At 40.2% G+C, this 26,911-nt stretch overlaps 4 protein-coding genes across 6 annotated transcripts in view; 2 read left to right on the forward strand and 2 right to left on the reverse strand.

The window, feature by feature from the left end:
- Positions 1-3,330: 3,330 nt before the first annotated feature.
- tnfaip8l2b (tumor necrosis factor, alpha-induced protein 8-like 2b) lies at positions 3,331-10,059 on the forward strand. The gene is made up of 3 exons (XM_084556717.1): positions 3,331-3,787; positions 8,099-8,422; positions 9,152-10,059. Exons 2-3 carry the CDS (start codon positions 8,105-8,107, stop codon positions 9,392-9,394), a joined length of 561 nt encoding a protein of 186 aa, XP_084412843.1. The 5' UTR covers positions 3,331-3,787; positions 8,099-8,104; the 3' UTR covers positions 9,395-10,059.
- A 204-nt stretch (positions 10,060-10,263) lies between these two features.
- On the reverse strand, positions 10,264-13,460 carry lysmd1 (LysM, putative peptidoglycan-binding, domain containing 1). Its single transcript, XM_084556716.1, has 3 exons — positions 12,891-13,460; positions 12,001-12,320; positions 10,264-11,063 (listed from the first exon to the last, which is right to left on the reverse strand). The coding sequence occupies exons 1-3, from the start codon at positions 13,056-13,058 to the stop codon at positions 10,883-10,885; spliced, it is 669 nt and encodes a 222-aa protein (XP_084412842.1). The 5' UTR covers positions 13,059-13,460; the 3' UTR covers positions 10,264-10,882.
- Positions 13,461-13,808: 348 nt separating this feature from the next.
- Positions 13,809-17,141, forward strand: scnm1 (sodium channel modifier 1). Its single transcript, XM_084556715.1, has 8 exons — positions 13,809-13,983; positions 14,165-14,235; positions 14,324-14,412; positions 14,616-14,710; positions 15,033-15,133; positions 15,582-15,718; positions 15,789-15,915; positions 16,001-17,141. The coding sequence occupies exons 1-8, from the start codon at positions 13,933-13,935 to the stop codon at positions 16,110-16,112; spliced, it is 783 nt and encodes a 260-aa protein (XP_084412841.1). The 5' UTR covers positions 13,809-13,932; the 3' UTR covers positions 16,113-17,141.
- A 639-nt stretch (positions 17,142-17,780) lies between these two features.
- The window catches only part of tmod4 (tropomodulin 4 (muscle)), a 67,816-nt gene continuing 58,685 nt past the window's right edge, over positions 17,781-26,911 (reverse strand). For all 3 annotated transcript variants that reach the window (XM_084557442.1, XM_084557441.1, XM_084557440.1), the window contains exons 4-10: positions 26,209-26,328; positions 21,459-21,551; positions 21,064-21,194; positions 20,685-20,792; positions 19,767-19,910; positions 19,476-19,620; positions 17,781-19,299 (exon numbers count right to left, since the gene is read on the reverse strand). In XM_084557442.1, coding sequence (XP_084413568.1) covers positions 19,277-19,299; positions 19,476-19,620; positions 19,767-19,910; positions 20,685-20,792; positions 21,064-21,194; positions 21,459-21,551; positions 26,209-26,328 — 764 coding nt within the window. In that variant the 3' untranslated portion in view covers positions 17,781-19,276. The remainder of the gene's footprint in view (positions 19,300-19,475; positions 19,621-19,766; positions 19,911-20,684; positions 20,793-21,063; positions 21,195-21,458; positions 21,552-26,208; positions 26,329-26,911) is intronic.

The following is a 26,911-nucleotide window of genomic DNA, read 5'->3' on the forward strand; positions in this document are numbered from 1 at the left end:
TAACATTTGTTTCACTGTATGATAGTGTTTATTTATATAAAACTGTATGTACAGCCACTAAAACATGTCTCGTTTTCATTTTTCAAAAACAGGTCATGACGGCCAATTGATAAACTTTTTTTCAGAAAAAAAAAAAAAGGCAGGTGAATGGATGGAACAGCTGTTTATGGAATAAAACATACACAATAATGCCACAATTGCTGACACCCTCTGCACAGCTGCATTCTTCTTAAATAGCACCAAGTACTAGCTAACAGCAAGGATAAAATTTTCTTCCATTTATCTAGACAGATATTGCTCTCTGGCTAAGACTCGGCCTCCACTAACAAGGACTTGTAGCTATTTGACTTTTCGCAAGTATTCGGAACACACCATGAGGAGCTTTGAAAGCTGCCGAGCAGTGAGCGTAGGTAGCAATGAGGTTAGCATGTCTGTGGACGATTAAGTGTAGTAAAACTCACTCTTACGACTGACCACTGTCACAAAAAACGTGCTGCCAGCAGGGGGCATTTCCTCACATAATGCTGATTGGTTCGCACCTCTGCGGATCAACCACAAGCGTATAGCTCTGACAAGATGGACTGTGCCATTGTAGGAACTCGCGAATCTCGTCGGAATACAGCTGCATCGAAAAGTAACCTAATTAATGGTTTCATGAACCTTAGGTCAAACCAGCATTCTGCTGTACTTCCCGTGCGGCTTGTGTGAACTATCAAATATGGGTGACCTATTTTACACAGGTGCAATTTCCTAATAAGGTCGTGTTCTGATTCCCAAAGATTTCTGTGTCATTTGATAATATTTCTGTGAGAATACCATATATTCCTCAAAAGAACTACGTGTTTACTTAACCCGTTATTGGAAATGCCATGTGTTCAACTGCCATTAGACAAAGTTTGGACTGTGGACTAAGTTAAAGATTACCAAGTTTAAAATAGCATTAATGGCAGTAACTGAAAGTGTATGTATGGTGCAGTGATTAAAGGAGCATTTTTGAGATTGTAAGGTCACAGGTTCAAATTGCCCCATGTCCATGGCTATGGTTGAGCAAGCTCCTAACCTGCAAACTGCTCCCTGGGCACCACACAGTGTGCACACTGCTGTGTGAATGAATGGATGGGTTAAATGCAGAGAAAAAAATATATATATTTCCCCATAAGGGATCAATAATGAAAAGATTCCAAGTACTAATGCACAGTTCTTTTGTCAAAACGTCTTACATAGTTATTGTGAAACTGAAAGGCCTTTCGATTTGCTTTGGACACGGGACAGAACTGTAAAGAGGATGTGACAAAATGACCATTGTCCCTGTGTTATCTCTAGACACTTCATGCATTTCAACAACCACTAGAAGGTGATAAGCTGACAAAGTTAATGAAGAAATGAATTAGTAACAAAAACAGGGAGTGTGGACAATTAACTCCTTGGATTCCTGAAGGACTTCACATCTAAAATATAAGTGAGATGGCTTTATGAAGGCAATCCGTGTTAGCTGCAGAATGGTGCTACTAAATTTCTGGCCTCGCTTGAACCGGTATCTGTTCATCTCTATTTTATCACAGTGCGGATGGAAACACAGCACGATAGCAGAAAGCACCTAAGCTCACCAAATCCTCCATCCAATTCAGACTTCAAATCTTCAGACACAGTTCTCTGACCTCAGTGGTTGTGAAGTTGGTTATTCCTGTCTTTAGTCATGTGGAGATAACACACTGTTATTATGTGAGTGACTGTACGCGAGTGTGTGTGTAAGGCTGGACGCTGGAAGGTCTCTATGATCTTTTAATGAAAGATAAGTGACATAATTTAAGGTCCACCTATTATCTCACAAGCAAAAGAGGTGAGTGCGTAAGCTGTGTACAGTACAAAGGTGAGACAGGTAAGCACTCATTTCACACTCTTAGTGAAACACATACAAGCCTGCACACTCACGCACACACAGATATTCAGCTGAATGCTGCCTGCCGATGTTTCCTTGTGAGATGTTATTACACGATAAAGAGGAAGCCATCAGGAAACCGCTTAAGCACTACTTCCTGTCTGTTGCCACGGTGATAGACCTCATTCTGCAGTTGCAAAGTTTACCGTGACTTTGCTCGAGTTAATTTCTCGCAGAAGGCCTGAGTGGGAGGCAAAAACAAAGAGGCAGGTGTGTTTTGGTCTCCGTCGCATTCTGGTGGGCTGTATCCTGTCCAGGCACTCCCCTCGGTCCAGCTGGGGTGTAGCGGCAACCTTTAACCCCAACATCTGACAACAATTAACATCTGCGAGTGTTCGGTGGTCTTTTTTGAATGGCCTGAGCCAACAGTCCTTCAGCACAGCTGGTTGCCATTCAGATAAATACGGAGATAAACGCACAGCTCTTGTAGCAGTGGACACTTCCTGATTTGAAATGAGTCACTGGATTCACAGCTTCAGACCGGCAGACATGTTTGTTGTAGCTGCCAAGACTGATTGCTCTGTTGTAAAAAAAATAAAAAAAATACCAGGTTCAGCATCGGTTACTCTGGGTTTTGTCTCATATAACACTCACTCATTTGTGTTTCACTGATTTAGATAAGCCTTTAAAACGTTGTCAAGTTTTATGGCAATCAGATCAAACAAAGCTTCAATCATGACAGTCATACTGAACTTTGGTTTTACTGAGCCGATGGTGTGAGTACAGCGCAGGTTGTTTGAGGGGAATTACTTTATGAAGTTGAAAATTATAAATCTGGGAGGGCGCTAAAATGTTATCATGATGTCAATGTGCACATTGAGCCTATCCAAATACATGTTTATAAAATCAGCATTCATTTACAGAAAACTGAAAAATACTCAAAGGGATCAAGAAAAGGCTTGATGAATGAACATTGTTTAAAGTTACAACATAAACGACACCAGTGTTTAAAAGTTAAAAGGTGTGTTTGAGTGCCATGTAACTTCTGCAAACAACCACACAAAGGCGAGCTTTCCAGACACCGATGCAGAGAGCAATAACAAGTATCGCTATTTATGACATTGGGACTGTTGACATGGTTCAGATCAAAAGTACTGTAGGTTGTGTTAAAGTGTTGTGTCAGACAAAGACACACTCCTGGCAACTCAATGTTTTGATTCTACCTTGAATAAGAGACGCACGGGGAGGGACACAGCAGCTCTGACAGCAGCCGCATTCCAGCGAAGGTGAACACACAACACACACAAAAAAAGAAGAGGGTTAAGCCGCTCCTCTTTCAACTGGCTGCATCACCGGATCGTTGGTAAATTTTTTTCTAGGGGTTTTCACTTGTCAGAACAAGTAGAGGCACAACGTCAGCAAAACAGGGCAGAGCAGGAGAGAGACACAGATTCATAGAGAGAGAGAGAGAGAGAGAGAGAGAGAGAGAGAGAGAGAGAGAAAGGGGGTGATAAGTAAGGGCAAGAGGGAAATACAGCGATTTTGAAGAGTGAATTTGAATTTCAGAGGGAAACTCAAGATAGGGCAGTGAGCAAAACAGAGAGAGAGAGAGGGAGAGAGAGAGAGAGAGAGAGAGACAGACGGACACACACACACACACACACACTGAGGGGTGTGTCATAGCAATTTAGTTCCTCAAGGAAGTACAACTCAACATTATCTTAAGACAGGGTGGTAAGCACTGACAGAAGCGCTGCAGGAGGGCAGTTTTTTCAAAGCTTTTGGTTCTGCTCGAGGTGAAGATGAAGAGATCCCGTTAAACTAACCGACCTGTGCTGTCAACCTGATACACAGAGCAGAGAGAGAGAGAAATCTGACACAGAGAAGGAGGGAGGGGGACTCACACAGGTAAGGCACTTCTGCTGTGCTCATGTGCTAGTAATAAAGTAATCTCTACGACCATATATGTTTTAGCTCCGCTTTTTTGCTTCTGGATCTTGTAAAAAATTGAGTGTTCATCGTTTGGCGCCCAGCAGGGACAGACTGAGCACGCAAGGGATGATTAGAAACTGTGTGACTTCTCCCTCCACTTCCCCATCTTGCGTTGCGAGATATGATGCTTGTTCACAGTCATGCTGGAACAAGTACGGTGACATGCACAGATGTAGAGCTCACATTTTTGTTTGCACAGGCTGGGAGTTGCTCAACTCAAATCTCAAGGCAGTGGACTTTCCCTTCTTCACTGGCCTACTTTGATTCATAGCATGTTAAGTTGGAACCAAAGCCAGTAAAGGTTGCAATATCACTCAGACAGAGGTGCGGATATAAGGGACAAACACAAGCTGCGGGCCTCTGCTGTCGACTCCGAGCCACTGAGCCAACTGCTCTGTTTCGCTTCCCTTTTGAGGCAGATGGGTGGCAGGCTTGAACAGCGGCAAAAAGTTGTGCAATGCTGAAGGAAAGACTGCAATATGTCTCTTTAGGGGATTTCAAAATGGACTCTTGGCTGCTGCTCCATGGAGGTCAATTTATTTCAAGGCCATATTTACGAAAGAAAATGAAGTCAATGTGCCACCAAAGCACAATTACATTAAGAACAAGATACTCGTGATGAAAAACAAGATCTCAAACTACAACCACACTGTGCAAAACACTCAACGGAAGTGACATTTCATCCTGGCAACGTACTTGCCTTTCATAGAAAGTTGCTGAGTAAGGACAATACAGTATAATCCAGTTTTTTTTTTTGTTGCTGCCACTGCTCTGATTCATTACCAGTACAAAACAGAGGTTTCTATTTGTTCACTGACCACCTTGCCAAAAAGGGTCTTCTTGTTTTTTTTCTGACTGAATAGTACGATTGTGTTTTCATCTGACTGAATGGTACGATCTGTGTGCATTACCTGGAACATTCTCATTGTTCATTCTGGTCAGAAGCTTTGAGTAACTAAAAGGGACCCAGTGGGTCCTTCTCAGTGCAGTCTGACCAACTACATGCTTGATGATGAAACACAGTGAGGTTGTCAAAGTAACATAGACCTGCTGCACTCTAAGAACAGGACAAAGCACATTTTGATTGGCTCGGTCAAATGAGAAGGGATTTAATTTCATGAGCATAAAAATGAGGACAAAATTGCAAAAACACACAAAATTCTGCATTATTCTCTCTCTTTTTTTTTTGCAAATACGTGCATACAAAACAACCAGGAAACACTTTCCCTCAAAAATGCACATCCACAGGCACACAAGTTCATACATGCACACAAACATGGAGGCTCAAACCTGGAGTCCTCTGAGGAATGCTAAATATTTACCTCTCCGGCCTGCCAGCCAGCCTGCCTGGATGGCTCCACCAATGAGCACACTCTCTTTGACTGTCCATTAACCCAGAGGAAGAGTCCATGCTGCCTGGCTGTTAGGCAGCACTGAAACGCATTAAGAGCATCTCTGCTGTGACAGTTCCATTTCAGATTTTTTGCTGTTTTGCCTGACAGTATTAGATCTCGCACAGCAGGCATTGGTAGGGAAACAAACACTTGAACATGTAATGTAGTCGTTCCCTGTTGGAAGTCAACAGTGAACTGATGCTTTAAGGCCCTCTTCAATCCATCTGTACCAGTAAATTGCTGTTCGACACTAAACACGTCCTCACCGTGACTGACACGTCCATCACAAAAGGGGTTTTCATCGAAATATTCAGCTCCAGCACAGGAATGTTTGAAGCTCTCCAAACAACCTCCATCCCCTGATAGATTGACATAAAATACACAATGTAGATACACACAAAGCCAAGCACCGAGCTGTCTCCTACTGGGGGAGTTTGCTGTGTGGAAAACTGGCTGATGACTGCACACTGCGCACGTCTCTCAAATCCCTGTAGTCTTTTTAGCAAATAAATGAGATTGAAGCATAAATCTGAAATAGCTATCGCACTACTCCACTTCCATTATCACTGTTAAGGGAAATTAATCTAATGAACATTTTAAAATTCCCCACAGGGAACGCGACGCTTTTGTAACGAAGCGAGCCATTAGAAATGTGACACTTGTTCAAAATGAATGGTGGTGCATATAAAATGGCACCTAGTGAGATCGCCTATAAAATGACTGTTTGCTTATTACGAATGTTGCAGATGGGATTGGGGTACACGACAGGAATAAGAAGAGTCACAGCGAGTGCTGCCAATTTGCATGATATGATCGTTAACGAGGCGGGACCACATTTTTTTATTATTAGTCGTTTGCTCATCACTGGAGCTGGACTGCATTGTCTTTTGAATAACAATGACTAAGAAGCACAAACAAGGATGAAACAAATACATTAAAGCGGTCGTCAGGAAGTCCTTTGTTGCTAATGTACGGAATGTTTCGGTGGCAGGGTAGCTGGTGTTTTACCCAAAGGCAGACCCAACAACAGTTATTAAGGTAGCCAGTGGGTTCAGGGTGCTCACTTTCTGTTCCAGCACTGATGCAATGTGATAACAGCAGGCATGGACCTGCCTCAGCTATGCAGCCTCCCGGCTCCCCTCAAATACTTGTCCACACAGGCCAGAAGTGCAATTTATTGCAACAAAATCACACTGAACGATGTTCAGAAGCTGTCTTCTAAATTAGAGGCCTGTTTGCACACTCAACTTCTACATATGAGAGAATATACAGTAACACCAAATGACACAGGAAGTAGGGGAGGATACACAGCTGTCACAGTGGTACTTTGCCAAAGATAGTGCAACCTGTTAATTCTGCCTTACTCTTTACATATACTTTGGATTAAGGTGAAGTAAAAGCTAAGCATACAGACTCAGATATAAGCTGTTGAGTCCATGGAACAGCAGATATAGCTAAGATGTATCAACATCAACATAAGTATTATTCAAATACTCATACTTTCTTTTTGTATTACAATAGTTGCTCTGATATTTCAAATTTATGTTATTTTGGTGATGTGGCAATTAAACCGTGCTTGCCCATTCTTTGTTTGCTTCTCTTATAAATACATCAGACAAGTAAAATGTAACTGCAGTTTTTCTCTGTGAGCAATCCAATTCAACTCTGCTTGCTTCCATGCTAGAGATTAGAAGGAAATTAAATAGAATTAAAAGGGAATTAATTCAAACTGTGTTGACAATTGACGATAAACAGTGGATTTTGTAGTTCTGTCATAGCGTGCTGTATGAATGCTGATGACCTCCCGGGGGAGGGTTCTCTGTGATGGATGCTAGGTGTGGTTAAAATCTCAGTGGAGGAATTAAAAGCCTCCATGGAGTCTCTTCCATGGCACTTTTCCCTTTTGGCATCCATGTACATGTCAGACACAAAAACAAACACAGTGACTAACATTACATAAAAGCAGGGTATCAGCTTTCAGAAAATACTCAGCATGTTCAGTGTTTATTTGGCACTTGTTTAATCAAATGACTTTTTTTTTTATTGTTTAGATGGACCGACATATAAGGGTGAATTGTTAATATTGGTGCCATTAATATAGACTTTAATGATGTCTAGCATCAAATGGAAGGTTAGAGAGTGGAGAGTTGTCACGAATCTCCAAATGATCTGGAAAATTTGGATAGAAGAGGTGAACTTGTGTGCCCCTCCCCAGGCTCCATGACAACTAACCGTTTAACCTTGAAAGTGGCACTTAACCTCCCACTATTCAAATGGCACTGCTGTTTCTCTGGCAGTAAAAGGTTTTGCCAAACGGCAACCAGCTGTGGAAAAAGGTTGTTCCTCTTTCATGAGTGTTCCTATAAATGTCTTCACTGTTTTTAGCTAAGTAAAACCCTCCCTTTTATGTATGTGATGGAGAAAATTAAAATTGTGTGCTCATACCTACTCTTTGTCACTTGCCAATATGGTTTGGGATCGTTGCAGTCTGATGTCAGAAATGGACATTGACAGGAAACCTTTTATGGCAGAACAAAAAGAGACAAAACTTGTTGAAACTGTTGAGTAACCAGTTGACTCAAAGGAAGCAGAATTTGTTAACGTTAAATGTTTTGGCCTCTGTTACTGACAGTATCCTGTGCAGCTGAGTGATTTCCAGTTGGGTTATTTATAAGCATTGAGAACATTTATTTTTGCAGTTTTAGTCACTCGCTTGGTCTACACGCATGATTTAAATATTCTCTGAGAATAGAACCATCTTCATGTGTTCCTAAAACAGTTAAATGGCCACATAAAGACTTTATCAAGAGTATTTCTTTTTCTGATTACTCAGGCAACCATGGACGCATTCAGCTCCAAGGACATGGCCATGAAGGTGCAGAAGAAGATCCTCAGCAGCATGGCCACCAAAAGCTCGGTGCAAATGTTCATCGATGACACCACCAGCGAGATCCTGGATGAACTGTACCGGGTCTCCAAAGAGTACTCGGCAAGTAAATCCGAGGCTCAGAAAGTCGTCAAAGACCTGGTCAAGATCGCGGTCAAGATTGGGGTGCTGTTCAGGAACAACCGCTTCAGTCCAGAGGAGCTGGGAGTGGCCCAAGACTTTAAGAAGAAGCTGCACCAAGGGGCCATGACAGCTATCAGCTTCCATGAGGTACATTTCCACATATCAACTTTTTATGCACAAGGTATGGGCAGGATTCAGAAAGTCACATTTTAGATGCTGTATAAGAAAGTTTTGCAACTTGGTGCAATTTACTCTGCATAAGCTTTGCACACAGCATGTACTTCAGAGCTAGAACAGCAAGACAAACACATACTGAATAAAAACTAATCACCTAAGTGTTTGTGACTTCGGTGTATTCAGATTGAACACTGTTTACTCTGTCAGGAATATTTCCAATTTAACATGAATAATTAATAATTCAAGTAAGAACAAGCACTACAGTAAAATATTTGTTTGGGGACTAAATGTCCAGTCGAATTTACGAAAACAGAGGAACTGCAACCAGGAAGCAGTGCATAGTTTTACTTTTTTTTTTTATTCAGAGGTCACTGTGTAATGTATGTCACTCAGACTTGCTGTGAGGATCTTATGGGTTTTATTTCAGTTAAACTACATCCTCAGTTGCCCATTTTTACCAAAAGTATGTCTGCAAGAAAGGTGGTCAGTTCAAGATAAAAAACAATACAGCTTCTAACAGTTTGTAGCTGTGTATTAGAATACTTTAATATTTTTTACAGATAACCTGACATACCCTGGATTTCGTTATTCCATAAAGATGGTCTTATTGAGCATTATTTATGTATTGCTCGTCACAAATCGCTCAAGGTGTAAAATGATCTCACAAGTGAATTCTCTAACTAAATACGTCTGATGCAGGTGGACTTCACCTTCGACAACGCAGTGATGTCGGAACTCCTGTCCAGCTGTAGGGATCTGCTGCTGAAGCTGGTCAACCACCACCTCACCCCTAAATCTCACGGTCGCATCAACCACGTCTTCAACCATTACTCCGACCCCAAGCTCCTGACCAAACTGTACGACCCCAACGGCCCCTTCAAAACCAACCTCAGCAACATCTGTAAAGGACTCAACAAACTGTTGGAGGATGGGACAATATGACACACAAACAGAAACAGACACTGGGAGATCAACGGGCAGACTAGACTAAGACTAACTGCTGGACAAAACTCCTCTTACTGCTGCTGAGCACTGGCAACATAAGACGAGTGATTTTGAGTACAAATCTGCTGCCGCATAGTTCTCAAAGAACATGTGGGATAAGAATAAAGTTAGTTGAGTCATTCCTCAATTTTGTAATGTTTAAAGGTGACAGACATCTATACTGTATATATGTATAGAGAGAGATGATAGAATTGTGATGGCTGTTCAGAGAGAGAAGCCAAACTTGAATATAAACAGATTTATACTATATCATCCATTTTATAAGCATATGAAATGTCATCCTATGTTTAATATCTGAGACCTTGAAATGTTTTATTCAGAACTACTGATAGTCTGCATTCTGGAAAGGAGGAGTTAAATCAGCCAGGTAGACTACATAAATAGGAAAGGCAGGGAACAGTGTAATACAGCACTGCCATCTGGTGGTCAGGAGGATGCTTTAGTAACAGTGTAACTGAAGTGTCCAAATGATGATGCAGCCAATAATAAATATCCGCATGGTGGACATTACTCCCACAAACGCACTGCAGTTTCAAAGAGTCTTCAGAATCATCATCAAAAAGAATCACTGTTTTTAGATTATTACAACAGATTCATGAGCTTGAATATTAACCCTATAATCCGCTCTATCCTGTAATGTTCTAAGAATTTGTTCAGTTTGATCAGAAACATGTTTTAGTTTGGCTTTACAGTTTATAGACATTCTAAATCAATAGATGCTGAAAAGGAAGCCCCAATAGGGAATTCCACCTGCAAAAGTCTGATATTGTATTTAACCAACACATGATATTATTTGTGTAAGCAATAATGCAGCAAAAACTCAGGATTAAAACATTTTAATAATTAAATGAACTATACAAATCCAAATACCCCTAAAAAAAAAAACTAAAAAATTCCTGTCAAAACATATTCTAAGACACACATCTTGTTTGTTTTAACCTTTTCAGTAGTAACAAACATTTTGCTCTTGTTATCACATTGAACATCAGCTTTACATTCCATGGCTAAAGGTTCTCATCAGAAAAATGTGTGGCAGCATTGCATACCAACCTCGTGTTGAGTTGACGATACGACGAGTCATATGACCAAACCAATGTGACTGGGAATGATCACTTTCATGTCACGCTCTTATTCCCTGCATGTGAGAACAAGCCGAACACAGCTATAGGCCATATGAAGACTTCCATAACCTACAGTATATCCCAACAAATAAATAAATATGCAATAATCATTTAAAAAAGACAGTGTAAATTCCTTTAATAAAGTCTATATTAAATGTCAGCCTGAAAAGATGCATGGACTATAAGTCTATATAGCAGCAGAGGGATCACCTGGGTTATTTTCCTTTATCCGTAATGCCCTATTATCTTGGAGATCAAACTGTGCAACACAGTTTTCTGAGAAAGTTTCTTGACTGCTCAAATGTCACAGTTCGAAGATCTCATCCTCCCTGTCTCTCAGTTTCTTGGTGAGTTTGGTGATAGTGAGCGGCACTGCCCCGTGTGCCGCCTGGTGCAGTCTGGAAGATGAAATGACACTCTGTGACCTTGTAAGCGGGCGGCAATCTGACGTGCTGCTGGTGCAAGCTGCTTCTAGAGCCGCGACCCTGCCAAGAACAAACAGATGAGAGGATACAGTAAGTCTGAAGTGACTCAGCCTGTTGTCGCCTTCGGCTGCATTCAGTGATTATCTCCAAGACTGCTCTTTGTCATGACACACTGTGAATGTTTATGTGGACATTATCTTTCAACTCAATTGAAATCATTCTGATCTGAGATTAACTGTTTAGATAGACGCTAAATATATTATCTGTTCATGTGTTAATATGTCCCAAAACTTCAATCACGATAGAACTTTTAAAATCCACAAATTGGTTTAGTGTCTGGAGTGTCAAATCTGCCAGAAATAGAATTCACTATCAATTCACTTGATAGAAGAAGATGACTGAGACGAACCTACATTTTCAGCATTGCTGCACACATCGATTCCTACTTAGTTAACACTGGTTTGAACAACTGGTTGTTTCGCTACCTCCATGTCTCTATCCCTCCTGGAGTTTTGCCATGTCACCTGATGTTTACCCCATGTACTGAAAGCATGTGCAGAAGGAATTTCTTTTTTCCCCACCAGAAAGAAACAATCAGATCAAGTTTTTGCATGCTTACTAGGAGCTGATAAGATCCTACTGATGGATTATCAAAGGTTTACATGAAGTATTTGTATTCTGACTGGGAGGTTATTGTTATTATTATTATTAGTACAATACTAGTGTTCGTGTAAACGTACCTATGAAAAGAGCACTAAAACAACCCAGCCTAAATTACATTCAAAGATACTAATCATTACTTTTCAATACGCTGCTACTTTCAAGATTTTCAATGCCTTACAATGTGGTCCAAATGGAACACACAGTATTTTTAAAATACACAGTCAACGATCATTTGCAGATATGTTTTTCAGTATGAATGTGAAAAAAAATTAAAATTCTAATCTGACTTATTTTTACCCCAAACTACCTATGAAATCAGCCTCAAAAGTTCTACCTTTTCTCTGTGTCATGGCATCCTTTGACCGCAGCCTTCTTGGACTGGCTAATCAAGTCATCCAGCCTCTTCAAAAAATCCACTGGAGTAAGGTCCGATACCGTTTCTTTTCCACCGCTTTGCTTTTTCTCAGAGGAGCTCACTGTGTGTCCATTATGAACAGAAGTACGACCAGCACTGCCTTCATCATTGTCATCTTCAGCCAAATCCACCACACTACTGAAGTCATCAAAGTCTGACAGCACAGGGATCGACAGGGTCTTCTTTAGGAATATCGAGTCATTGGTGTACATCCTGTTAGCTCTTTTGATTTGTTCCATCTGTAAGAAAGAGTTTCCTTCTAAGATTTGTGTAAACCAACAGCATGTTTACTTTATAACAAACTACTTTTGCTCAATTCTATAAATAAAAAGTTGGGTGGCACACTTTCATTTATTGTAATAAAATCATAAGGGTAACACTGAACAATTTATTCACATTTCACATTTCAGTAGATGCTGTTCCTCAGCATGCAACATCAAATGAATTAACTATTTAATAAGAGGGCTGTCCTGCAGACCACAGGGCTGAATGTCTCAATCCATCTCCAACTTTATTTTAATGAACCACTGATAATATCACAAATCCATGAACAGCAGCAATAACAAGACAAAAATAATACTGATCATCAATAAAACAAATAAAAAGACCACTAGATGAAATTATAACTATGTGTGTGTGTGTGTGTATATATAGTGAGATTATTAAAAAACAATAGATTCTCAGTGGATGTTGAACTGGAAAGCGTTACATCACATGATATTTCTATGCAAGTACAAAATGAGCTATTAAAGGATGAGGATTGACTAAACTTGTTTCAGGAGTTAAAACGTTAACTGATTTATACTTACGGAAACTCCATATTTGAGGGCCAGGCCTTGGAGCGTCTCTCCCGGCTGAATTACGTGCTCAATGCGTCTCTGGCGAACCGGAGAGAGCTGAGACCGGGTCAGACTACCGTAAGACCTAGTGCGACTCCCGCGGATCAGGCCGTTCCCACTGGCTGGTTCTCCGGACATGTTCGGGAACACTCTTTAAGTTGTTAACCGACTAAATATTGGGAAACTACGCTTACCAGCAAACTTTACTGTTAGCATCGTATGTGTAGCAGTTTACTTTTCAGTATCAAACAGCTTACTTAGCCTGCTAGCTCTCAGTTTAAATTAGCGTTGACGTTCGTCCTTCATTGTCACACTGTGGCTGAATCCCTAAAACGACGCAAGTTAAACCCTTGTTACAGTTAAAGACAAAAGCTAACTATGAGTTGAACCGGCCTATTCTGTTAAACAAATACCCAAAATATAGCTGAGAAACTTGTGAATGCTTTCACGTTTCCTGTAGTCAGCTGTCTGCTGCCTGACATATGTTGCCATGGCTGCCGTCCTGCGTGACCAGTAGACAGTTGCGCTGCCTTCGTGTCGGTTGGAATAACCGATACGATTTTAATTCAATGGTTTAAATGCAATCTATGATTTGACTAGGAATGAATCCATTGCCACCGACGTTGGACATACGTTAGATACGCAGATATATGGTGTATTTAAAACACACACTGTTCCTTTCGTTTTGAAAATGAATGGGTAGACTAACCAATCGAATAAAAGACAGGTAGAATTAGAGTGACTTGCAAAACTATGAGGCTATACAACTGTCTGAATGTACTATATATAAAGTATCAAAAATCTCACCTGAAGATGTACAAAATGTTCTAGGGAAGCGATCCTTTTAATTGCAGCTTCTTCAGAGTTAAACGATATTTTCAAAGTGAAACTCTTATTTCCCATTTAAAATCCTTGACTATGAAGGCAGCACTGCTACCAGGAATTAGCTTATCGCCCCAAAGCAGCTAATGTGTCGCTAATATTTGTGTTCACATTATTAACCATTATAATTATGTCTTTTAAAAGAGAAGGCAACGACAGCAGCCAGTTGAATATTCTCAAGGTAATCGTTTGAGCTTCATATTTTATTTTTGTTTCCCAGAAGTAGACTTTAGCCGGGATTCTTATGTTGTTATAGTTAGCATCCGGCTAGCTAACAGGAGGCTGTGCTTTTCCCTCTACTGTGAAGGGATAATTAAAAAAAATCTATTGTTGCTAGCTAACGTTGTTCTCTTGTATTTCAGAAAAGGCGTGTAGCAGACCTTTTGTCTCATTTTATTCCAGAAGATGAAGCTGCTCTTATGAAAAATGGAAGGTAAAATTACCTTAAAAACAGGTTTTGAAAAGTAAATTTGGTTTTCCTTAAGGTTGGTAACAAACAAGCCTGTTCATCTGGTGTCTAGATACACGTGCCTCGTGTGCTCCCACCGTCCTGTGTTTGATACAGTTGATGTGTTGACGGTCCACAGGAAAGGGAAAAGGCATCTAGAAGGTGATGCATGTGAGCAAACACACCTATATATAACTCCTATATATAGTATTATTAGATACAGTATCAGGCATCAAATAAGATGTTTAAACAATAATTTTACTCTTGGAATTAAGAAAAACAAATGTAATCCCTGAGATGTCAAGTTACTTTGCCACAATCACACAAAAGATCATGTCATTTTTAATTTTGTCATTTCCATTCAGGATTAAAGGCATTCTATGGCAAGAAAAGAAAGCTGGAGAATGAAATAACAAAACGACAACATGAAAACTACGTCCAGGCTGAGGACAGAAGACAGGTTTTTACACATCTGTTTATCACGTTTGCTCCGTTTGTATAGCTTTGTCTTGAAGTAGCTATGCAGAACAGTAGCATGTTCAACAGAGGGTTAATGAATCATCATTGGAAAATAATATGAGCTGAGCTGACTGACACAGTAAATCAATATTGTGTTAAATGCATTATGTGGCACGCCTGTGACTGCCATGTGACCCTGATAAATTGCATCCTATCCCACGGGAAATTTGGTAACCTTGTTGCTGTTGGAGAGCATGACTTCTGAGTGGTAGCATTTGAGATACCTCTACAGGCTCACACAAAGTATTTTGTTGTTACTTAAGGAGCCATCCAGTTCAGCCCCTCTACTGGAGAAAACTCGGAAGCTGACCCATCACGCTTTACTGAAGACTGTGCCGTATAACAGCTGCCATAGAAAAACCAGGTGTGTGGTTAATTGATATTTAATGTGCAAATTCACATTTAAACTCACTAGACAGTTTATAAGGTGCACTAGTGAAAACATTGCACTGTTCAGCATTTGTTTACAATGACATAGAGAGCTGTTGATTAAACTGTTTTTATTTTGTAGTACTATTGAATTCTATTGAGTTGAACCGACACGTGTTTCTATTATTTTGACAATCCCATTTTAGTCAGTGGGCTGGGCTAAATAACAGAAACACTTTAGTGTGTGATCAATCCAGTTTAACGGCACCACAAACTACTTCCTCCAACATGACCATATGGTTGACTTACCACCTTTCTGACGCTGTAGGAATGCATTTGTTTTCACTATTGTACCCAAAGCTTTTTCAAGTGAGTGTACATTTAGCACCTCAGGAACTGAAAATTACAATTGTAAACATATTTTTTGTCATTGTTTTTATAAGTACAAAATCTGAAAAAGAATCTACGAGTACTGGGTCAGATCCCAGTGGCAACATCTCCAACGAGATACCATCTGCATGTCGGAAAACTGAAGTTTTACACAATTTACCATCAAGCAGTGCTAGTGACTGCACAACAGGTAAAGTCTGCCACAGAAAGTTCTTTATATTAAGATCTTTATTTTGAGAAAAGCCCAGATGTGATTATAGTTCAACTGTTTTCTGTAGCCAGAGAAGAATCACTTCCATCAAAAGACACAACATTATCTCAGGTTGACGCGACACCTATAACCACCCAGAGGAAGAGAGAGCTGGAGCACTACCTCAAACTGAAAAGGTACAAGAAGTGGTTGTTTTGTTTGAACTGAAGACGAGCATTAGTGGCTGAAGTTCACTCAGTCTTCCTTTGTTTTGTTTCTTAGTGATGGGTGGTTGCAAGACCGGAGTGGCAACTGGGTTAAAGACGAGAATGTGGAGTTTGACTCGGATGAAGAAGAGCCTGATTCGCTTGTGCGTCTATCTGCAAGTCACTGAGAGGACTAAGAACTGTGTGAGAACACGTATACACTTGTACCACAGTGGTACGTTCAGAAGCTACGCTGCTGCTTCTTCAATCTTTCATTGAATTTCATTGTTTTCCTATGCTGATAGGTGCTGTTGTTACTCCTCCATTGTAATATAAGCCTGTTAAAGTGAACAGAGAACATCAGCTGTGACTGGTACTGCCAAGAATTTGCTGATAAATGTCATTTTCACCATGTCATTTGATTTTGACACATCTTAAATGCCAGAAACATTCAACCATTTATTGCTACTTTTAAATCAGATGCCCATGCTAATTTATTGACAATGTTTTGTTTCCAGGTAGTTACTAGACTGAACGTCAAGCAGACTTAAGCCAGGCAAACACTGTACACTTTTTTATTAATGGTGTACAGTCTGTCAACTCAAACTGCGCATCATCCACAACCTCACTTCTCAGACTGTTCAACTGACATGACATGTCATATAGATTTTTTCAGCATGCTTCACATCTTGCGGCACCTTTGTCTCATAGATGTATTAATATTTGTCTTTCTGGTTCGCTATCCACTTATTGGAAATGAATCAGGCATTGTAGGCATTCAAACAGTGCATGTATTAACAACCAAAGTTGAATTGGCAAAAATGAATAACGAGTTCATCCAGTGTTTGCTTGGCTTTAAAGACCTAAAGATTTTGACTGAAAATATAATTTTGGCTTCTTGAACAAGCCTTGTCTTGTTCAAGAAGCCAATGATGTCCTCACCTGGCATCATGTAAAAGTAATGTCGATAAAATAAGTTGTTGTGTTGATAAAATAAATCATAATTTGTCCATTGGTCTGTGATATAAATGCAATTTCTGTACGATTCCTGTTATATCGATCATTTTCATAGTCAAAATCGCTGAATGTACGTATATCCTGTGTAAATAGAGAGAGGGAAGTGAGTTGAGGCAGCAGTGAGCTTAGCCTCACCTCAGATTGCGCAGTCTCTCACAAACTGGGTTAGGCTCGTGTCCTTGGTGCGTATGAGTGTAACACATTTAGTCTTGTTTATCTGACATTAAACCGCACTGAAAATGCACGAGATGAGGCAGCCACTACTTCTGCGTCATGGAAGAGGGTGCTAGTGAGCCACGGGTTCAGACTGCTGCTCTTCTTCTACGCTGAGGTAAAGGTATTTTTTATTTCTATTGAGTTCAGTCATCTCTGTCTGGACCAAACCTCAGGCAACTCAAAACACATGACGAACAGCACAAGGTGATCTCTGAATTCACTAGATCCCAAACTGATCAAGTATCTGTGAGATGATCCACAGAGGCCCCTCCCCTCAACCCATAGGACCCAAAGGCCCCCACTAACAACATTGTGTTACCAGACACCACAGGACACCCTCAGAAGGACCATGTCCATTCTCTGATGAGTCACAACTGTTTTGGAGGCACAAGGGAGAACTACACAATATTAGGGAGGTGGTCATAATGTTATGCCTGATTGGTGTGTGTGGGTGTGTGTGTGTGTGTGGGTGTATACACACATATATATATATATATATATATATATATATATATATATATATATATATGTCAGTAGCAAATACTGTAGACTATATCAGTGCTAAGTCGTGAAGTCACCAGTTTGTATTTACCTCTGGGTGTTTGTAGCTTCTCTCAGCACAGTTGGTATAAATTAGGTAACATCGTCAGGGTCAGCAGGAAAGGGCCTAGAGAGACTTAACATGGGTTACTTTCTGAAGACACTGCTAATATGTGTCAAAACCCTGCTCACTTCATTATTTGAAGTTCATAGTGTCACCACATGCGCACACATTTAGTATCTTGAAAATCTTCCTCATTATTGTTGGGATTTGGCAGCATTACAAATAAACCCTGTGTTTTTAAGGACAAATTCACAGATTGCTAAAATGTGATAAATTTTAATACCACGTCTGCCTCTTCGGTGTTATAATTTACATAGTCCTCTGACATAAAAACAGCAGGAAGAAAAGGAACACAATAAGGTCAATACATCAATTCATCATCATTCATGGCACCCAGTGTTACAATCCAAAAATATACCCGTCTTGTACTGTGAAACTACGATCAAAGGGAAGAGAAACTCTCAGAATAGATCATGGTGAGACAACACCGACGACAACACATGGCTTTAAAAACGTGACCTTTGATAAGTCTAAAGAAACATGGCAAGTTTGACATTCGCTGGGAGCACTTTCAGAAAATAAAGAAGAAATGAGGGGTGGGAAGAAGGGAGGAACCCAAGCAATGCTGTCAAAATCCTCAGAGGTTAGCAGCTGTTTCTGTTCATAAATCTCTGCGGGTACATATGGGTGCAACCCTCTTAAAGTTAGTTCTTATATTTGGAACAAGGTAATTCAAGCTCAGCAGGGTAGGTTGTGTTTCACCGTCAGAGTTTGGGAGGGAGAGGTGGGGCTTAAAAATAGCTCAGGTGCATGGGGGAAGTCAAAGGATCAGGAGAGACTTTATAAGCCATTAAAGTGCTCTTTACATGAAGGCTTCACTGCCAAAATGTAGAAATACATCTTGCCATTGATAATGTTATGATTTTGCGAATTATATATACACTTACGTATGTATTCTAATAAGTCCGTCTGGTCTCCTACAAAACCAATCCTGTTTCAACTATAGACACTTAAATGCAGCTAAGAATGTGTCGATTTGCTGCATTTAAACTGATATTTGCTGAGAAGAATATTTATAAGGGAAAAAAAGGGTAGACACGATGCAATTAAAGTTGCCAAACATTTACAAAATAATCGCTGAATATATATTTTTATTCAAAGTATTTACAAATTTTCTTTCTTTCCCACATCTCATGTAGCACCATGCGTTTTTGTGAATGAAACGCATTTTGTTTGGGATGATGCTGGTGATGCACAAGCAGAAAAAAAAGACACTTCACATTTTTCTTGTGACCTATACATGCCTTTATGATGAATTCAGCAGTCTACACAAAGCTTGCTGCAGTAAATGAAAATGAAATGGCATGAACGTGGATGTTAGACCGTGCACAATGACCTGGGTTATTGTTCAGCTCTGGTTCACCATAGTGAGGCTGGCACAAGGCCGTCACTGGCAGTTTTTGTTGGCTCCGAGGTGGTTTAAATGGCGGTTCTTCTGTTAGCTTCTCATTGCTTTCATCTTAGTCTCTGCTGGCGAACTGAAGGACAAAGAATAGACCAGATGATTTTAGAAAAATGATGAGATGAAAAGTATGGGATTAGTATACATTAAAATCTTGCATTGTCACCATGCAGATCAGTGGCACTGAATCTCCACCACTCTTGGCCACATTGTGATTGAACATTTCAAATGATTTTCTGAACAGTATCTTACTCATGTCATTGTTTCTTGTGATGGCCATGGCAGCTCTAGCGCGAGGACCCTGCTGGGTGAAATGGTAGCCGAACTTGAGAATGCTGGAGTTGTTCTCCAACATAGAGGCAATCTCCATCTCAACTGAGTCTCCCAGCTTCTGCCTCTGTACCAGAGAGAAGAGGAGCATTCAAAACTAACACAGGTCTTTGCTCGTATTTGTGTTTATTTGAAAAGGACCATCTATTCTAAAAAAGATACAAAAAGGAATTATGTTCTGCATGTCCTTAGATTCATTTATTTAATTCTGACCTGGTTGTCAATCTTGAGCTCCACCAGTGTGGCGTTGTTAGCCATAGCTTTGATGATCGCCATCATGCCGTCTGCAGTGATAAAGTTGGATTCAATATTAAGACTCTGCAAGCTGGTGTTCTCCTGCAGCATCTCAGCACATGCCTGAAACAAGTGGAAATACATACACTGAAATGACGCTTTTTTAAAACATCCTCTTACCAAGAACTAGAACATGTTGTGAGTCAGTGACAGATATCTTTTAAAAATATACCGTCTTTTACCTGACAACATGCATCTTAATATTATGTTACCAAGGCTCTTACAGATGTTTCCTTCAGTATATGTGAAATACTTAGTTTGCTGGGTGCTTTAATGTGAAATGTCCCATATACTGTATGCAACAGATGTGCAACATCACCATAAAATTTATTTTAGAAGGAACAAAAATAAATGTTTAGTTATTCTGTTATACATATAAATATTTATATTGCTGAGCCTAAGAAAATACTGTATATTTACACTTTTAGGCATTCAATTATGACCACCTCCCTAATATTGTGTAGATCTCCTTTGTGCCTCTAAAACAGTTGTGACTCATCAGAGAATGGATATGGACCTTCTGAGGGTGCCCTGTGGTGTCTGGCAACACAATGTTGTTAGTGGGGGCCTTTGGGTCCTGTGGGTTGAGGGGAGGGGCCTCTGTGAATCATCCCACAGATACTTGATCAGTTTGGGATCTAGTGAATTTGGAGGCCAGGTCAACACCTTGTGCTGATTTTCATGTTTTTTTGAGCTGTTGGTTCCTAAACTGTTCCCATCAAGGAGTGTCATCACTATGGGGTGGGGGTGCCTGATCTGGTCTAGATGGGTGGTACAAGTTTCCCAGCAGAACATTGAATTGTCCTTTAAGTCATTGTAGTATAAAACTGTACTCACGTAGGCCACAGGGTCGTTGCTACGGGTCGCAGCAATGCTCAAAAATTCCACGTGAGAGTTTCCCTTCATTGCCTCGAAGATCTCTTTCAGCGTTGGGATGGGAATGTCCTGCAGGAAAAAAAAAAAAGGTGGGTGTCATCTTTGCAAGGTTTAGTTGCTTGACAAAGCTCACTGATCTGCAGGTTGTATATTCAATCTGATCAGTGTGGGAACTCCTATGGAATATTTGTTTTTTAAATGAAAAATAATCTGTATGTCAGGGAACATGCATGGAAAAAAGTAAAACTGTGGGTTGGAAGAGAGATTTGAGAGGTCCATGTTCAAGTAAAGTTGGTTCAAATTAGTTTCCACTTCTATTTTAACATCCAGCTGAGCTGACCTTGATGTTGTTGAGGTTGACCTCAGTCAGGCTGCTGTCGTTGTTGTGGATTCTCTCCAGGGTTTCCTCTACATTGGTGGTGTTTGGAGGTTCTTCTGGGAAGATCTTGAAGGGATCTGGTTTCACGACACCTGAAGGTGATATAACATCCCAGCTGAGGCTACAGAGTGGCGCAGTAAAGCAAGTCTAAATGTATACTTAAGGGTAATACGTTTTAATGAGCTGTTCAAACTGGAATTGAAATAAGGAAATATCTGATAAAGAGAAGAATTTAAGATCAAGAATTTGAAAGTTACTTGTATTTCAACTTATTTTCTTATGATCATTTGTGGCTCATAATATATTTACAGTATGACAATTAAAAGCAGAGGTTTTTGACATGGTGACACACGTACTGTTGATGCCCTCTGTGTTGGCGATTGTGCCTGTGGTGCCCAGAGCATCGTAGTACTGCTTGTTGCTCATCAGTGTGTACATTCCAAGGATAGCTGCAAGTACAGGAAAACAATTACTGTGAATAAGAGTCACAAAGCCTATTCCGATAAAAATATCTCTGTGATATTTGAACAAGATCATATGTCGCAGGTTGGGCTCTTGTCATGTTTGTTTTTGTGGTCTGCGCTGTGTCCGCGTCCGTGTGCTGATATCCCCCAAGACAAATTCTTCTACGTTGCTATGCTGGCAAAGAAAATGTTTGCGGTTTGGATCCAGTTCTGAGTCCAAAACAAAAATAGGCTTAGTTAGATGATCCCTCATCTTGTGTGTGTCTCTTCTCTGTGTCTCTGTTCGACGAGATAAGGTTGCTGTTCAGGATATATTTCTGGTTGTAATGTTACAGTTTCCAAGGCCCCCAGAGTAAGTAATGATACCATGCAGAATACACAAGTTTCAGAGTCAGGCGGTGGGCCTCAGTGTTATTCTAGCTGATAGTAAGGCAGAGTTAGAAGACCACACCAAGTTAGAAGAGAACAACACTACAGACTGTGACAGATGTATGCTTAAAAATATGTTGTCAGTGCCGAAAAAAAGTCCTTTAATGACTCTTTAAAGAACCACTATATAGGATTTAAGAGGATATATTAGCCAAAATGGGATCTGATAGTTTATCAGTATTTAATCACTTGTATATAAGTACAAATGATTGTGTTTTTGTTAGCTTAGAAGCGTAGACCATTCATATCTACAAAGAGGCCTCAACCTTGGAGTCTCATGTTTCTACAGTTGCCCAGAGCAGACAAAGAAACACTGGCTCTAGGGAGCCACCATAGCTTCCTACACTTGCAAACTGCAACCTCACCACTAGATGCCACTAAATCCTTCACATTGGTCCTTTAATGTATTAATCAACCATAGTGAAAGAAGTACTACTTTACTTAAATAAATAAAAGTATCAAAACCTTTGTATCACTATCATTGCAATTATAGTAATTGTTCTTAAAATATCGTCCAACAAAACAAAAAGCAACAAAGATCATTAGCTGTTGTTAGGTTTTCTGTTTTTAGCTCTGCTTGTTGTTTGGTGTTTAACAGCTCAACAGAAAAGTCATGAAATCAAAACAATTAGCTGAAAGATGCTAAAATGCTCTTTAGAGATCTGCAAAGGCTATGTGTAATTAATACATTCAGTTTAAGAAAAAGCTGTTTTAAATATCAAAATTAAAAGTACATATTGCAGAATGACATTGTGTTGGGTGTAAATTTAGTTACTAAATCTTCTGACTACGTGCTGATCAGTTTAAAAGAATGAATGAATGACTGAATAGTATTTTATGAGCTGATATTATAATGTTGAATATAAAATCAAAGTTAAATTTGCTGTCATAATTAAGGATTGGATAACAGCAGTTGTTTATGTGGCATTTATCTTTTTATACTGCTGTAACCGTTAATGGCCAGTAGGGGGCAGATCTTCTGGTTCTTGCTGTAACCTGCCAGCACCAAACTGTGTCACAAGCCAACTGCTGTGACAGCAACCACATCCCTTCCTCCCCTCCTTCCCACCCACCAGTCCCCTGACCTGGTGTGGGGAACCATGGGAAGGGCCTTGAGAGGAAAGGAAGGCCAGTGGACAGCTGCCTGCTCAGGGGGTTGGGGTTTGTTAGTGTGGGGGTAGAGGGGTGTTACTGGCCTTAAACACCCTCACGTCATCCTGTGCGGCACTGAGAATAACCCACAGTGGATTTACAAGCTAGACTGTAACTAAACGGTAACTAAAAAGCTCTTAGAAATGTGTTAATATCTTAAATACATCATGAATATCATAATTCTAGGGTGACTTCTTGGACACTCTCTATGAGCTTGGGTCAGCCAGGCTATTCATTCACTTTTAATCTGTTTGCCAAAAAGCCCAAACAAAAGACTGACAAAGGCTAACAGTGGCTTAATCCTCATCTGGACCCCATCCAGGGTTAAAACGGCGGTCTCTCTGACAGGCCGATGGAAGCAGACAAACATGCTCCCCTGCTCTGCTTTTCCGGATGCCTGCCTGCCTGTTTGGCCTGTCAGAGGAGTGTGACTGGGTGTTCAGGGTCACACTCCATAAAGCAAATGTGTTTTATGATTCAATTTTTCCTCATTTAAAATGCCATTCATCATTTAGTCTGAATGACTTATATATGATTTTATAAAATATGGTTTTCAGGAGGATCAAAAAGGCTTTCTGATGAAGTATCAACTAAAGCAACATTATTTTTGTATTTGCTGAACCCCTGCCTTAAACCACATGTACCAGTCACTGATGCCCAGTGACTGGTACGTCAATTGTTATAAGACGAGACAAGCCTCAGGATTTTGCCGAATTGGTGTGCATAGGTCTGCATTAAGAGCAGTACTTGAGCTCACACTTATGAGCTCATAAAAACTCCACAATGAACTATGGTCCCACTGAGAAATCCTGGATACAGACAAAGACTAGGTCTCTCTCTTATCAGCATCACCCGAGATACCAATAACTTCCAAACTGTTCACTTTTTTGTTTTTATCATGTCTGATTCAGCCAAATTGCTGTATTCTATCTGCAGTTCAGTTAGTTGCGCTCACTGATTGCATATAAAGTCAAACCCCCCGTGACGTGATCTGTAGGATTCCTATTACAATTTTTGGCCCAGTAGTTACATTTATTCTTCTGCATGTCATCTATGCCGTAAATGCCCTTAAGGTACAGCATAGCTCTGTAAAAATACACTTTAGCCTGACATCCACATCCCTCAACTACACAACATTACAGCAACACTGACTGCAACAGCTGCGACTGGTCTACTTGCGTAGGCTACGCTGTAGTAGCTTCACCTACAGAGCAAACAGATCTACAGAAGACACCATGTCCACTGCCCTCCACTCAGCTCTGAGCCATGCAACCAGGCCAGGATGCTATTTGTCGACTGTAGCTCAGTGTTTAATACCATTATCAAAGATATTAGTTGAAAAATGAACAAACCTGGACCTGGCCAAATCAAAAACTATCTCGGAAGTCCTAGAGCAATATTTTACTGCATTACCAGTTGCACCCTGGCAGTGTTGTGCATGAATGCGTTCAACAAACTGCATATTGTGCCCGCCGGGTCTGAAAAAATAACAGCGGACATCCACCACATCACTGTCGAATTTGTAGAGACACATGGAAAAGAAATGGAAAAAAATGAATGCAAACTGTTCATTCTGGAGTCTGTGAACGTAGTTCAAAATTAAAAAATGTGAACAATGAACTTGAACTAGTTCACTTTAATCTGTGTGAACTGAATTTTGAACTAGTTCTTTAGTGTGAACTTGCACAGCACTGCCCCCTGGTGTTAACTTTGGTGTTGATTGCTGCTTATTGAGGACAGGCGTTGTGCATGAACAAGTTCAATGAACGCATTCATATTTTTGTGAACTGTGAAGTGAATGCATCATTTTTCCAACTGTGAGTGTAGACGTGAGTTTCACGTTCACCCCGTTCAGGAAAACAAAAAAAGGAAAACAAAAGGTTTACGACAGCTGTCAGCTGACATGCAGTTTACGGCATACAGCATGGCTGGTGCAGCTGAAAGAGAAGCAGCCTCTGGCACCATAGAAGCAGCTGATCCACACAAACATTTGAGTTATTTCCTAGTATATACAGTCAATGGTTATTCAAAAAAGCAGTAGAGAACCTGGCGGAAAAAAAATATCACGGGCTGGGGATGGATAGGCAGATCAGTCAGAGATTCTATTGAACAAGAATAGGTTGAAGCTGTTCATTTAAAAGAAAATGAAAAAAATGAATGTGAACTGTTCATTGTGGAGTCAATGAACTCAGTTCAAAATTTAAAAAAATTTAAAAAATGTGAACTATGATCATGAACTAGTTCATGATCATGATCATTCATGATCATGATCATTCAACTGAACGTTGAACTAATTCTTGTTTAGTGTGAACTTGCACAACACTGTTGAAGACTAATACTACTGAATCTACAACTACTACTACTAAGACACATTAGAATATTAATAAAGTGTCAAATCTACACCTTAAACAGGTAAAGTTTATTACCTACTTTCTAAAAGGTTCCATCTAGACCACTCACACTACATTGTTGACTCTGAGCGTCAGTTAATTGATTCAGGAAACATGGAAAACTGTGGCTCTATCTGTGAGCACACTAGCTTCCCCCTTGTCTGTATTAAACAGATACTGTATCTTTGCCCCCTCCGTCCCTACGTCCACTCCACCCTTCCTTTGCTGGCCTGCAGCCAGGCTTATTTATTTTTGTGTTGCTGAGCATGGGGAATTGGAGTCCATCGTATTTCTGTTCATGTCTGTTTGGTTGGGACTGCTGGGCTGTCTCAGTGTTGAGGGAAACAATACAAAGCCAACAGCAGAGACACAGCAGGTCTATATAGTAGAACTATGTGGGTCAGAGCCACTGTGGTGAAAACACTGAGGTCACACAATGCTGTGTATGTCATAGAGCGTTAATAAGCACCTGCTGGGGGACAAACGGATTACATCAGATGAAAAACAGACCCTTTTTACATTTTGGAGGTAAATCTTAGGTAACTGATAACAATGTGAATGACACATTTCATTTGGGCACTCAAAATCCTGGTATTGTTCATTATAATTCACATATTTTGATATGCCTGTCACTCAGAACGTCACAACACTTACAATAGTGCTTGTCTAACCTGCAATATCACACATCTCTGCATCAGTTGCATTTTTCAGAGCCTCCTCCAGCTCTGGCTCCAGGATCACCTGCTCGTGCTCAGGGATCTCTGCTGCTTTCTTGGCCACAAATGCCTTTCCTGAAGAGGCAAAGAAAATAAACAGAACAGGATTAGGACAAAAAGGCAAGGAAAATGAGAGGCAATCAGAACTGAGACAGCAGACAATATTTCTAAAAAGATAGATGAGAAATAAGGGGTGATGAAGACAGAGGCAGAGATCCAGCTGATACTTCTATGTAACACTGCATTAGTTTGCAAACTAATTTCACCAGGGTTTCTTTCCTTTTTAAAAAAAATCTTAATGAGGTTCTGCAGTCTGAAAGTCGCAAAACATACATTTGTCTCTGTCTTGGTAAAAGCTCTATTCAGATCATGTTTCCCAAAATGCAAGTAAATCGGGGCTTATCACAGATTTACAGAGCAGCTGTAATAAACTCGATTTTCCACTAGAGCCTACGCTGTGCACCCTCTCATCTCTTTCTTTGTGCTTAGCTCATTTGTCCTCCCAATTTCCGTTGTGAATTACAAAAAACTTATTTCAGACAGAACATAGATACGCCGTTATACTATTGGTTTTCTGAGTATTGGATTTGTTGCACTGGAACCGCAGTACAAATGTTCTCAGCCAAGTCATTTTCCGGTGTAGGGCTAAACATGTCAG

The sequence above is a fragment of the Chelon labrosus genome (assembly GCF_963514085.1).
Source record: "Chelon labrosus genome assembly, chromosome: 12".
Taxonomy (NCBI): domain Eukaryota; kingdom Metazoa; phylum Chordata; class Actinopteri; order Mugiliformes; family Mugilidae; genus Chelon; species Chelon labrosus.

Excerpts from the sequence above, each read along its gene's own strand:
- lysmd1 (XM_084556716.1), bottom strand. The coding sequence starts at position 13,058 with ATGTCCGGAGAACCAGCCAGTGGGAACGGCCTGATCCGCGGGAGTCGC. Across the intron at positions 12,321-12,890 it reads CCCTCAAATATGGAGTTTCC|ATGGAACAAATCAAAAGAGC; the intron begins GTAAGTATAAAT and ends TCTTTCTTACAG. Across the intron at positions 11,064-12,000 it reads TGCCATGACACAGAGAAAAG|GGTCGCGGCTCTAGAAGCAG; the intron begins GTAGAACTTTTG and ends TGTTCTTGGCAG.
- tnfaip8l2b (XM_084556717.1), top strand. The coding sequence starts at position 8,105 with ATGGACGCATTCAGCTCCAAGGACATGGCCATGAAGGTGCAGAAGAAG. Across the intron at positions 8,423-9,151 it reads CAGCTATCAGCTTCCATGAG|GTGGACTTCACCTTCGACAA; the intron begins GTACATTTCCAC and ends CGTCTGATGCAG.
- scnm1 (XM_084556715.1), top strand. The coding sequence starts at position 13,933 with ATGTCTTTTAAAAGAGAAGGCAACGACAGCAGCCAGTTGAATATTCTC. Across the intron at positions 14,236-14,323 it reads GCTCTTATGAAAAATGGAAG|ATACACGTGCCTCGTGTGCT; the intron begins GTAAAATTACCT and ends TCTGGTGTCTAG. Across the intron at positions 15,719-15,788 it reads TGCTAGTGACTGCACAACAG|TTCAACTGTTTTCTGTAGCC; the intron begins GTAAAGTCTGCC and ends ATGTGATTATAG.